The sequence below is a fragment of the Oncorhynchus tshawytscha genome, linkage group LG09 (genome assembly GCF_018296145.1).
Source record: "Oncorhynchus tshawytscha isolate Ot180627B linkage group LG09, Otsh_v2.0, whole genome shotgun sequence".
Lineage (NCBI taxonomy): Eukaryota > Metazoa > Chordata > Actinopteri > Salmoniformes > Salmonidae > Oncorhynchus > Oncorhynchus tshawytscha.
Genome location: NC_056437.1, coordinates 46,408,600 through 46,422,615, shown reverse-complemented (window position 1 = coordinate 46,422,615; position 14,016 = coordinate 46,408,600). Strand labels below are relative to the sequence as shown.

General features: G+C 40.7%; 1 protein-coding gene across 1 annotated transcript in view; it reads left to right on the top strand.

Moving 5' to 3' along the window:
• The first annotated feature begins 552 nt into the window (after nucleotides 1-552).
• Nucleotides 553-14,016, top strand: part of LOC112259138 (alpha-tectorin-like) — a 78,180-nt gene continuing 64,716 nt past the window's right edge. The window contains exons 1-5 of the mRNA XM_042327857.1: nucleotides 553-634; nucleotides 9,115-9,265; nucleotides 11,896-12,035; nucleotides 12,516-12,697; nucleotides 13,265-13,527. Of these exons, the coding sequence (XP_042183791.1) occupies nucleotides 9,127-9,265; nucleotides 11,896-12,035; nucleotides 12,516-12,697; nucleotides 13,265-13,527 (724 nt within the window). The 5' untranslated portion in view covers nucleotides 553-634; nucleotides 9,115-9,126. The remainder of the gene's footprint in view (nucleotides 635-9,114; nucleotides 9,266-11,895; nucleotides 12,036-12,515; nucleotides 12,698-13,264; nucleotides 13,528-14,016) is intronic.

Sequence of the window (14,016 nt, the reverse complement as noted above, 5' to 3'; positions counted from 1 at the left end):
CTCACCTTTTACTGCGACACAACATACAGATAATTTTGAATGGTGCAATATGTATGTCCAATGTAAAAAAACATTTGGGGTTACCAAGATTTTATATTTATGTTTATATATATATATATATCTTTTATATTTTATTGTAATTGCCATTAAGGTCAATGGGTGAAAAGTAGGTGAAAAACATAGTTGGGATATCAGGGTGTCCACAACAGAGGACATTTCTTGCTCTTATGTCAAGGTCACACCTCAACACGTGATATTATTCAAAACGCCAGAGTGTCCTCTCAAAGGGACAACAGGACAGTGGCTCATATGGCCTCAGAGATACGGAACAAGAACTGACGTTCACTAGGGATGACAAAAATGAATTGCTGTGTCTCTGGAGGAAAAATGACACGTGTACACAAAAGTATATCTTATAGAAATTCTTTAAATCATTCTATGATAACTAGCATAAAATATATAGATAATTTAGCAAATCTTCGCCCTAATTATTCATTTACAAAGTATACCGGACGTGACTTTTATTCTGAAGCAATAAAAAAAATCCGTGAACCGGAAGTACTTATTTATTCTAGCCTGCTTCACAGCGGTCTGAATAACAATAACAACCATTCGAAGGAAACGACAGAGAAAGGTAAGGAATGTTTTCTCAATGCCTTTTCGACAGAGATGTGGTCCAGTTGTCTGATTATTATTGTTATGCACCATTGATTGATGTGCAATATATGCCTTAAGTACATGAGCATTTCTTTACCCGTCCAAGTAGCTACTGTTTTGGGAACCAGATTCTCTATTTAAACAAATTGGTGATCGCACTGTATCAAAAAACAACTAACCAGTTCAGAATACAAAAACGGATACATTATGCCATTGTTTATAACAATGTAACAATGACGTCGCATTGCCCATCCATATAATACTTGTTATGTCGTAGATTGCCTTCTACCCTGAAGAGCCTATAATATGGACACACCTGGTGCCCAAATGTACAAATTGATGACGTTTGTTGCACAGCGAGAGTCGAGTGGATACGAACAGATTCTGTTCAGTCAGTCTTGATGATGAGCCCTTTCCATTTATCTAGTTTATGGCCGTGTTCGGATCAAAGCGACTGCCAACTGACTGATCTATTATTATCAATTATACTTACACATTGACTTTAAAATCCTGGTTCACAGTTACCAAGCTATCCACAACTCTGGAACCAAGTAAATGTCAGAACTCCTCCTACCCTATGGGCACCCCACACGCACCCTTTGCCACTCCATCTACCTTCAGCAGCCCAACAGCAGTCTAAAAACTATGGGTGACAGGGATTTAGGTTGTGCGGCTCCTTGGCTGTGGAACACACTTTCAGTCACTGTCAGGGCCAGGGTTGCCATGTCAAGCTAAAGTGTAAAGCCCAATGACCCCTGAACCTGCCCACAAGGCCTGAAAACTAGCACTGTTTTTTTTTGTTCCAGCAAGAGAGTTGCCACATTTACACCCATGAAACCCCTTTTCCATAAAGTTATCGTGAGAATTCAGGGTTTATTGATGTCATTTTTAACGAGGTAGGCTAAGAAGCTAAATTAGTTTTACCATTAAAATAATCATTCTTGCTAGTTTAAGAATATGCCACAGGAGAAAATATAATTTGCCCTCATTAAACTTGCCAGATCATTTTCCATCAAATATAGCCTATCATTCTCCACGTTTAATGTAATTTTCATTGTGGACTTTTTCCCCATAACAGAAGCATGCGAGGGAGTTCCGTTAACTTCCATTTCAAATGTCCACTCTCACAGCGCTCCGGACCCAGGAACTGAGCATGAGTAAAATCCCTTTGAATGATATTGTTATCCATAAGAAAAGTCAACATTAGAGTGAAGTTTACTTTAAACCACCTCTGAGCAAATGAATCTAAAGAGCTCTAGAGCGCCTTAAGTCCTTATCAAATGCTTTGTCCGCTTTGTATTAGTTCTAGCAGTTCTAGCGCGTTAATATGTTTTATGGAAAGAGGGTGTCTGCATAATGACCAATCTAAATAGTCTACCTACAGTGTTCTCAATGCAACACACCCCTCAACCCTCCCCAGCATTCACTCACTCACTAACTCAGTAACAGCCTACTCACTGCCTGATAGTCAGCAGCAGGTCACAATGAAATATATATCTAAACGAAATGCCATGGTGGCTTCGGTGCAATTTAGAAGTAGTTCAAAAACCTGCCACCTGCGACCAATACATTTTCACCTGCGACATCGTTCTGAAAGTAGCCACATTTTTCAAGAAAAGTGCGAACATGGCAACCCTGGTCAGGCTGCAGAGTCTCTGGTCTTGTTTAATCCTTATTAAGGCACAGCTAAAGACTGAGCTGTTCAGTAAAGCTTTCAAGGGCCTATGTCAATTCTGTTCTCCTGTTTATCAGATCTGACGACAGCTTTGATTGTTGTCTGCTTAAGATGTTCTGTGTTTTGGATAGTTTTTATTATTTTTATAAAATGTTTTATTTTCTTCAGCGCCTTGGGTGTATGAAAGTGCTTTACAAATTAAAATAATAATAATTATTATTATTTACAAATCACCTTTCATCATAAATATCATTATTATTTGTAGGTTAGTCGGTGACAATTTACCCATGATACATTGCGATTTTGATGCTCTCGAACATAGCCTTTGCTTGTGTGGCCCACGGTTCCGGTACAGAATCACGTTTTCGACATACAGTTATGCTTCAGTACTGCAGTTTAACTGAGACCCGAACCAGAAAGACAATTTCCATTGACGGCCACAGACATTTTGAAATCGGACTTCTCTAACTCTTTAGTCATCACCTTTGTGCACAAAACATGAATTGAATAATTCAAATAATTGTAGCAGAGATCCCAAAAAATGTTCATCGGTCACAGCCGACGATATTAACATTTTATATTAATCCAATGTCTGCCATGTTTTTGGATGACGTAGTGATGTCGTCGCTGCTCGTGCTGCTCCCTGCGCGCCCGGTCCGTGCTATCCGGGATCCTTTGCACATCCCTTCCCCATTTAAGTTAAAATGTCAAATGGTTCAGGTTCGGTAAGGGTTATAGAAACTTAATCAAGAATTAGAAATTAGTCTGCCGAAGTTGCGAATTGTGAGTGTTCAGATTCATTCTGTTTTATGAGTAATTGTTTTTTACGAAATTGTAACGTAGTTGTACATTTTCATGCTCCATCTCATGGTTGTGTCAGGGACAACCGTTTTTGACAACTGTCATTTTCTTAATGGTTGCATGCTTATTAGTAACTGGAATAAGCAATTTCACAAATGTGTCAAGTGCTGCATCTGGTTGCTCTTCATTATTAGTAAAAATCACTACAATAAATGTGCTTTAGCCTTCACCCTGGCCTGATATTGGCTACACTATCTAGCTACTTCCCTTTCCTTATTGCGGGAGCGAAGGATACTGAGCACCGTGTTGTTTTGTTGCCTGTGTGGTGAAACCCATGATTTGTCAGTACAGATGGTTTGTTTGTCTATCAACAATTACAAGCTACCTTGCTCTGATAACTTGGATGGAAAATTACTGAGGATGACAGCATACGCTATTGGCACTCCTATTTGCCATCTCTTCAATCTAGGCCTACAAGATTGAAAATTACTGAGGATTACAGGCCCTCAGGCCTGGGAAGCAAAAGTAATTCCGCTACCCAAGAATAGCAAAGCACCCTTTACTGACTCAAATAGCCAGCCAATCAGCCTGTTACCAACCCTTAGATACAATTCAATTTCACAGTTAACCCTTTTAACAGATTTTCACCACGCTCATAGGGACGGGCATTCAAAATGTACGGCACTTACACAAATGACTGATGATTGGCTGACAGAAATTGATAATAGAAATATTGTGGGAGCTGTTTTGTTAGACTTCAGTGCAGCTTTACATAACCTGCTAGAATTGTAGATAGAAGTTACTTGTCTAACATAACACAGAGGGTGTTCTTTACTGGAAGCCTCTCCAACATAATCCAGGTGGACAGGCATTCTCCAGGGCAGCTTTCTAGGCCCCTTACTTTTAAAAATCTTTACTAATGCCCTGCCACTGACTCTGAGTAAAGCCTGTGTGCCTATGTATTAGAGGTCGACAGATTCTGATTTTTCAACGTCGGTACCGATTATTGGAGGACCAAAATCGTCCGTTTTAATAAAAAAATGTATATCGGCCGACTTGCCTCTCCAACACTGTGATTTTGCATTATTTAAACCAAATTGAACATGTTTCATTTTTTTATTTGAGACTGAATTGATTTTAATTTATGTATTATATTAAGTTAAAATAAGTGTTAATTCAGTATTGTTATAATTGTCATTATTTCATACAATTCTGAATGAACACTTATTTTAACTTAATATAATACATAAATGAAAATCAATTTAGTCTCGAATAAAAAATGAAACATGTTCAATTTGGTTTAAATAATGTAAAAACACAGTGTTGGAGAAGAAAGTAAAAGTGCAATATGTGCCATGTAAAAAAGCTCATGTTTGAGTTCCTTGCTCAGAACATGAGAACATATGAAAGCTAGTGGTTCCTTTTAACATGAGTCTTCAAAATTCCCAGTTAAGAAGTTTTAGGTTGTAGTTATTATAGGACTTTTTCTCTCTATACCATTTGTATTTCATATACCTTTGACTATTGGTTCTAATAGGAACTTTAGTATTACCAGCCTAATCTCGGGAGTTGATAGGCTTGAAGTCATAAACAGAGCTTTGCTTCAAGCATTGCGAAGAGCTGCTGGCAAACGCAGGAATGTGCCGTTTGAATGAATGCTTCTGAGCCTGCTGCTGCCTACCACCTCTCAGTCAGACTGCTCTATGAAATATCAAATCATAGACTTAATTATAATATAATAAACACACAGAAATACCAGCCTTAGGTCATTCATATGGTCAAATCCAGAAACTAAAATTTAGAAAACAAGACGTTTATTCTTTCAGTGAAGTACTGTTCCGTATTTTATCTAACGGGTGGCATCCCTAAGTCTAAATATTCCTGTTACATTGCACAACCTTCAATGTTATGTCATAATTACGTAAAATTCTGGCAAATTAGGTGGCCCAAACTGTTGCATATCAATGAACGCAAGAGAAGTGACACAATTTCACCTGGTTAATATTGCCTGCTAACCTGGATTTCTTTTAGCTAAATATGCAGGTTTACAAATATATACTTCTGTGTATTGATTTTAAGAAAGGCATTGATGTTTATGGTTAGGTACAGTCGTGCAACGATTGTGCTTTTTTCGCAAATGCGCTTTTGTTAAATCATCCCCCGTTTGGCGAAGTTGGCTGTCTTTGTTAGGAAGAAATAGTCTTCACAGTTTGCAACGAGTCATGTTAGCAGGCAATATTAACTAAATATGCAGGTTTAAAAATATATACTTGTGAATTGATTTTTAAGAAAGATATTGTTTATGGTTAGCTACACATTGGAGTAACTACAGTCCTTTTTCGCGAATACGCACCGCATCGATTATATGCAATGCAGGACACGCCAGATAAACTAGTAATATCATCAACCATGTGTAGTTAACTAGTGATTATGATTGATTGATTGATTGTTTTTTATAAGATAAGTTTAATGCTAGCTAGCAACTTACCTTGGCTTCTTACTGCATTTGCGTAACAGGCAGTCTCGTCATGGAGTGCAATGTAATCAGGTGGTCAGAGCGTTGGACTAGTTAACTGTAAGGTTGCAAGATTGAATCCCCGAGCTGACAAGGTAAAAGTCTGTCGTTCTGCCCCTGAACAAGGCAGTTAACCCACCGTTCCTAGGTCATCATTGAAAATAAGAATGTGTTCTTAACTGACTTCCCTAATGAAATAAAGATTAAATAAAGATGTAAAAATATATATATAATCGGTGTCCAAAAATACAGATTTCCGAATGTTATGAAAACTTGAAATCGGCCTTAATTAATTGGCCATTCCGATTTAATCGGCCGATACACATACACGATAACACACCCAGTATACACACACGTACACATGGATTTAAATTTATATAATCATTTTGATTGAAAATGTATTTATTTAGTTCATTTTTTATAATTAAAACAGGCTGTGGTTATTTGCTATTGGATTGGCAGAATGACACAACTACTAACACATTAGCCTACAGCTGGCCTGAGCATAACTTTTTTGAATGCACTTTAATTATCCGATGGTGAGGTGAAGCCTGTGCCCAAAGCACTGCAGGCAGGTCCAGTTCTTCAAGCGCAATGCTTTTATCATGTTGCTCCCGCTGTCAGTTGTCATGCACACCTGTCGGTCTTCGCTCGTCTTCCACGATGCCAGAGAGTCTTTGAGACCCTGGGCTATTACTTCACCCGTATGATCATTGGGGAAGTAAGATGTCTGGATGCAGACATTTAGCAATTTCCAGTCTTCATTTACGTAGTGGACTGTCAAACTTAGGTATGGCTCTGACGTTCTGCTCGACCATAGATCTACTGTGGTGGAAAAATAAGAAACACTAGCCAGCTTCTCTGCGACTCTTTCGCAGGTAGCAGTGTATAATCGAGGCAGGGCTACTTCCGTGAAGTACTTGTGGCTTGGCAACTGATATTTGTGGTCAACTGTACCTCGCAGCTTTTTAAAGCCTGGCTGTTCTACTGTAAAGATTAGGACCATATCTTTCGTTATGTAATAGGTCACTGCATCTGTTATCTCCTTCCACTTCAAACCTTTCTTGTCATTCGGGATTACGTTTGAAATGGATGCAGCTATGGTAGTTTGTCTTTTAGCAGACGTTTTGGGAATCGGGCGACTGGAATCGGCATTGCAAAGTCTCACGCGTTCCTCCCATTCCACCGCGTGTTTCAGTTGCAAGTGATGGAACAGGTTGGTTGTGCTGCTGCTTTTCCTAGCAATTTTCTTTCGACACATTTTGCACAGGACATTCGTTTGCTGAACATCAGACCTCTTAAACCCGAACCACTTCCATATTACTGAAAAAAGATTGCTGCCATTTTTGGGGATGATTTCATCCTCACTTTCCATTTTGGTGGAACTCTTACCGCCGCTACACTTCTCCGCCGTGGTTACAATTTGTGAAAGGCTGTCTAGGGTTGTGTTTGGTGGATAACCTCTGTGCACGTGTTGTCATGCAATTTGGACATGGTTTGACATTGGGCTGACAGAGAAGAGACAGTGAGATGCTGCATTTGTAAAACATTACAACATTATAACAGAACATCGATTCTTGCGATACAGGCATTTTCCATATCGCGCTAAAAATATAAACGTGAATATAACGATAAACCTTGATATATCGCCCAGCCCTGGTCAACATGATACAGTGTAGTGTGAAAAGGGTATTGTCAGTTCAGATGGGTCCAGGCTAGAGAATCAGTTTGCAGACAGATAGAACTTAACCCAACCAGATATTAAAACCGATCAGTCTGATAATTTAGGAAGCACTGTAAGAATCAGACCTCTGTGTCCTTACAGCAGGGTTGAGAGCTCTCTATCTCCAGACCTGGAGAGCCACTGAGTATGTACACTTTTGTTCCAGCCCAGAAGAAACACACCAGGCCCTGATTCAACTAATTGTGGTTCAGAGTCAGACTGATTCGTTGTTTATTTGAAATTGAAATAGTGCTGGGCTGTCACTAAAGCCTATGCACCCAGTAGCACTCCATGACAGTTGGAGTTGGAGAGAGTGCATGGGCTTTTCTTTTGCCACACCAAATAGACTGTTGGGCAAACTTTATGCAGGTTAAGTGAAATCAAACGAGAGTCGAACAGGATATGTTGAAGAACATTAGAGTAGAGTGAATCTTTGTTACATCATTGAAATAGGTAATTCTATTAAATGTTTACTTAATTGAGATCTTTTGGACCTAGACTTGGTGCTCCGAAATCGCTTGACGTGCGGTAGTAGAGAGAACAGTCTATGACTAGGGTGGCTGAAGGCCTTCCTCTGACACTGCCTGGTATAAAGGTCCTGGATGGCAGAAAGCTTGGCTCCAGTGATGTACTGGGCTGTACGCACTACCATCTGTAGTGGTTTCTGGGATAATGGTGCTGATGTGAGCCATGACCAGCCTTTCAAAGCACTTCATGGCTACAGACGTAAGTGATATGGGTCGATAGTCATTTTGGCAGGTTACCTTAGGCACAGGGACTATGGTGGTCTGGTATTACAGACTCAGTCAGGGACAGGTTGAAAATGTCAGTCAAGACACTTGCCAGTTGGTCAGCGGATGCTTGGAGTACACATGCTGGTAATCCGTCTGGCCCAGCGGCAGGGTAGCCTAGTGGTTAGAGCGTTGGACTAGTAACCGGAAGGTTGCAACAAGGTACAAATCTGTCGTTCTGCCCCTGAACAGGCAGTTAACCCACTGTTCCTAGGCCGTCATTGAAAATAAGAATTTGTTCTTAACTGACTTGCCTGGTTAAATAAAGGTCAAATTTAAAAATAAAAAAAATTGTGAATGTTGACCTGTTTAAAGGTCTTACTCACAGCGGCTATGGAGAGCGTGATCACATAGTTGTTCGGAACTGCTGATGCTCTCGTGCATGTTTCATTGTTGCTTGCCAAGAAGCAATTTAGCTCGTCTGGTAGGCTCGTGTCACTGGGCAGCTTGCGGCCGTGCTTCCCTTTGTAGTCTGTAATAGTTTGCAAGCCCTGCCATATCCAACGAGTGTCAGAGCCGGTATAGTAGGATTCAATCTTAGTCCTGTATTGACGCTTTGCCTGTTTGATGGTTGGTCGGAGGGCATAGCGGGATTTCTTACAACCTTCCGGGTTAGAGTACCGCTCCTTGAAAGCGGCAGCTCTACCCTTTAGCTCAGTGCGGATGTTGCCTGTAATCCATGGCTTCTAGTTGGGGTATGTACGTACAGTCACTATAGGGACGACGTCATCGATGCACTTATTGATGAAGCCAGTGACTGATGTGGTGTACAACTCAATGCCATCGGAAGAATCCCAGAATATATTCCAGTCTGTGCTAGCAAAACAGTCCTGTAGCTTAGTATGTGCTTCGTCTGATAATTTTTTTATTTTTCCCTTTTTTTATACACCTGTTGTACCTGTTGAGCATGTGAAGTATGTCTTCCACTCATTTCTCTCACTTCTCTCATCAGACAGCTGGGGCCATGGAGTCCTCTGAAGAGGCGCTGCGCACCTTCGTCCAAGTAGTCAGTGAGAAGTACAACCCAGAGAATTTCCCATACTGCCGTGGGAATGGCATGGGTGTCGTAGTGCTTTCCAGTCCACAGGGGTCGCCCATTAAAGGTGAGCGGTCACGGCGCTATATCTTATGATGTCGTCAAATTAGAGGTCGACCGATTAATCGGAATGGCCGATTAATTAGGGCCGATTTCATGTTTTCATAACAATCGGAAATCGGTATTTTAGGACACCGATTTGGCAGATTTTTTTTTTTTACACCTTTTATTTCATCTTTATTTAATTAGGCAAGTCAGTTGAGAACACATTCTTATTTTCAATGACTGCCTAGGAACGGTGGGTTAACTGCCTCGTTCAGGGGCAGAACGACAGATTTTCACCTTGTCAGCTCGGGGGATTCAATCTTGCAACCTTACAGTTAACTAGTCCAACACTCTAACCACCTGCCTCTCATTGCACTCCACGAGGAGACTGCCTGTTACGCGAATGAAGTAAGCCAAGGTAAGTTGCTAGCTAGCATTAAACTTATCTTATAAAAAACAATTAATCAATTAACTACACATGGTTGATGATATTACTAGTTTATCTAGCATGTCCTGCGTTGCATATAATCGATGCGGTGCGTATCGTTGCTCCAATGTGTACCTAACTATGAACATCAATGCCTTTCTTAAAATCAATACACAGAAGTATATATTTTTAAACCTGCATATTTAGCTAAAAGAAATCCAGGTTAGCAGGCAATATTAACCAGGTAAAATTGTGTCACTTCTCTTGCGTTCATTGCACGCAGAGTCAGTGTATATACAACAGTTTGGGCCGCCTAATTTGCCAGAATTTTACGTAATTATGACATAACATTGAAGGTTGTGCAATATAACAGGAATATTTAGACTAATGGATGCCACCCGTTAGATAAAATACGGAACGGTTCAGTATTTCACTGAAAGAGTAAACGTCTTGTTTTTGGGATGATAGTTTCCGGATTTGACCATATTAATGACATAGGCTCGTATTTCTGTGTGTTATGTTATAACTAAGTCTATGATTTGATAGAGCAGTCTGACTGAGCGGTGGTAGGCAGCAGCAGGCTCGTAAGCATTCATTCAAACATCACTTTCGTGCGTTTTGCCAGCGGCTCTTCGTTGTGCGTCAAGCATTGCGCTGTTTATGACTTCAAGCATATCAACTCCCGAGATTAGGCTTGTGAAACCGATGTGAAATGGCTAGCTAGTTAGGGGGGTGCGCGCTAATAGCGTTTCAAACATCACTCGCTCTGAGACTTGGAGTGGTTATTCCCCTTGCTCTGCATGGGTAAGGCTGCTTCGAGGGTGGCTGTTGTCGTTGTGTTCCTGGTTCGAGCCCAGGTAGGAGCGAGGAGAGGGACGGAAGCTATACTGTTACACTGGCAATACTAAAGTGCCTATAAGAACATCCATTAGCCAAAGGTTAATGAAATACAAATGGTATAGAGGGAAATAGTCCTATAATTCCTATAATAACTACAACCTAAAACTTCTTACCTGGGAATATTGAAGACTCATGTTAAAAGGAACCACCAGCTTTCATATGTTCTCATGTTCTGAGCAAGGAACTTACATGGCACATATTGCACTTTTACTTTCTTCTCCAACACTTTGTTTTTGCATTATTTAAACCAAATTGAACATTTTTCATTATTTATTTGAGGCTAAATTGATTTTATTGATGTATTATATTAAGTTAAAATAAGTGTTCATTCAGTATTGTTGTAATTGTCATTATTACAAATACATTTTAAAAATCGTCCGATTAATCGGTATCGACTTTTTTTGATCCTCCAATAATCGGTATCGAAAAATCATAATCGGTCGACCTCTACTTCAAATGCTCATCAGAAGTGGGAAATACGAGGTTCCAATTAGGCAACAGCCACTTGCCCGCCCTCCCAAGTTGGATTTCCGAGTGGGAATGTTGGAGATAATTTTACCTGAGTTGTGGCGTATTGTCACTGGCCTTTCAGCTTTTCAATCAAAAGCTGATGAAGCAAATACATTTTTGACATTGTCAATGTAGCTAGTTTGACTCTGTTGTCAACGTTAATCAAGCTAATTAACTTTATCATTAGCAACGTTAGCTAGCTCATCTACTTAGATTTAATATCATTGGAGGAGTCATTATTCCGACACAATCATGTCAAATTTATGACTTCATAACTGGGATGTTTCCCAGTTCCAACGACCATTTGAAGGCAGTGATTAAGTAATAACATTGTGGTTAGGTGGCTTATGTTTCTTTTCTCTCTTGCATTTGTCTCGCTCCCTGCTAAACTGTTTTAGTGAATGGAAGATAATTTATAGTCTGATGAACATGTCTGAAAAAGTTGTTATTCCTCAAAGCAGAAGAGTCAAGGGCCACACTACAACCTACTTACCTTTTTTTCTCAGAAAAACATAGTTAAGAGGTAAGAACTTTATGTAGGCCTACTCAAATGCATTATATAAGGTAATCACGCAAGTTTTCATCTTCTAGTTACCGAGGAATACTGCATGTAGGCCTACTTGTATCCTTTATATATGGTATTCACACACATGAGTCATTCTCTTATGCCTTAGCTTATCCCCAAGGACACTGCCTATGTAGTGATGTAAATGAGTAATAACAAGAAGGGATACCAGGCTTTTGTCCATCATGTATTGTACATGTCATTCAATAAAGAACAATTATTCACTAGAAAGATTGTTGTCTCTCTCCAGATCGTCTGAATCTGCCGAGTGTGCTGGTCCTGGACGGCTGTGGCATCAGTAAAGCTGGGGACGAAGCTGAGGTGGCCACCTTTTGTGCCCATGTGGTGGAGCTGGACCTGTCCCACAACCAGCTACAAGACTGGGGGGAGGTGGGTACTGTAGTTCTCCTCATCCTCCTCAGCCCTGCTGTCATGTAATGCACCATTCCTTTATCAGCAGCTAGCTATTAGCAGGAAGGCTGGCACTACAGAGAGTTTTTGCCTTATTTTCTACACATCTAGTGTTGTTTTATCCAGAATTTTTTTTTTTTTAAGTCCAATAGCTGGTTATTTTGTAATGTCCAGTATCTCCTGGCTAGCATTAAATAAGCATGTAACAATGGTAAAAGAAACGGATTGTATCCACGAGCGGCTACCTACCACGTCACACAAAACAATTGCCCAAAAACATCATTCAACAAACAAATTCAACGAACAAGACCTTCATCTGTCAGTCAGTTCCAATTGCGCCAATCTGTCTTTGGGTTGCCAGATATGCAGCATTGTGTATACTATCTACAATTGGGTTGCCAGTACAGTCAGTCAGTCAGTAAGTGTGATAGCTCCAATCTGTTTTTTTTGGGTTGCGAGATCTGCACGATTGTGTCTAACATCCCCAACCTGGACTTCCTTAACCTGAGTATGAACCCTCTGAGTGGGATTGAGCTGGAGCCGGGCCTGGCTGAGGTGTTCTTCCGGGTCCGCCGCCTGGTTCTCATCAACACGCGTGTCACTTGGGACACGGTACACACACTCACACGCCAGACCCCTGAGTAAGTCATGACAGACACTGGACTGCGAATCACATGGCACACGTGAATACATGAATGTGTGTGTTTTGTATTTCAGCATTTAGCTATTTGTATTTGTCTATGTGTTTTGTGTGTTTTTGCCATTATACCTTTGACCTTCTCAAGTTCAGGCTTGTCCAGGCATGTATTATATTTACTTGTATCCATATTTAACATGTATTTCAAAGCCATATACATGTCTATGAATTTGAGGGGTTACATTTCCCAAGCCCTGTCCCATAGCTGTATACCAAAACAAGTGGTGCGTAGTCCATTTTGGGTTTAAGGCATGTATTATATTTCCGTGTATCATGTTCAGGGCATGTTCAGGTATGTCCTGGATACTGTAGTTCCATGTATCTCGTAACTCTGGGGATCAGCTTCCCTTCCCCCAATCCTAACCTTAACCATTATTGTGGAAAATGTGTAATCTACCAAAGATCAGCATCTAGGGGCAACTTCACCCTAGTCATATCTCGTACTTTGTATTTCGATTCCATTTACACATAGCTACCTCTTTTTGATGCTTATACCCATCGCCCCCTGTAGGTTAGAGGAGCTCTTCCTTTGTCTGAATGAGTACGACCAAGTGGCCGAATCCCCGGTTCCCTGCCCCTCCCTGCGCCTGCTTCAGATCACAGACAACCAGCTACAGGAGTGGGACGAGGTGCGTAAGTTTGGGCCCATGTACCCAGGCCTGCAAAACCTGGTGTTGTCCAATAACAAACTGGGCTCTGTGGAGGAGGACACACCTCAGGACACACTGCAGCGCCTGTTTCCTAACCTGCGCAGCATCAACCTCAACAACTCAGGTATCCGAAGGGAGGGTCACGCATGCACACAAATTCACAAGCATGCTCATACAGCATGATCATATGCACACATGCGTAGCATGAAGATACACCTACGCAAACATACTCGTACACAGCATGATGATGAGCATACAGACAAATATCCCTCTTTCCTCTACCCAATTCTACTCTTTCCATTCACTATTTTTTTTCCCTTTTCTCGAGTTCTTACTACTCCTCTGCTTCTGTACCTCTCTCTTTCCCCTCTGCCGGACAGGGAACCCTTTAAAAATCAGTAGGTCGAGTTAGAAGGGCTCAAGCTCTTTTACATTCCAATGTATTTTAAATGTACATTTGGCATTTCAAGTCTTTAAAAAAAAAAAACGTACACACACCTCAGAAAAGAGCACACTATGAGCCGTCTGATGTGAAAATAGATGTATTGTACTACTTCTGTACACCATATTCAATACTGTATCCTGGGATTCCATAGAGAATGAGTTCTGATAT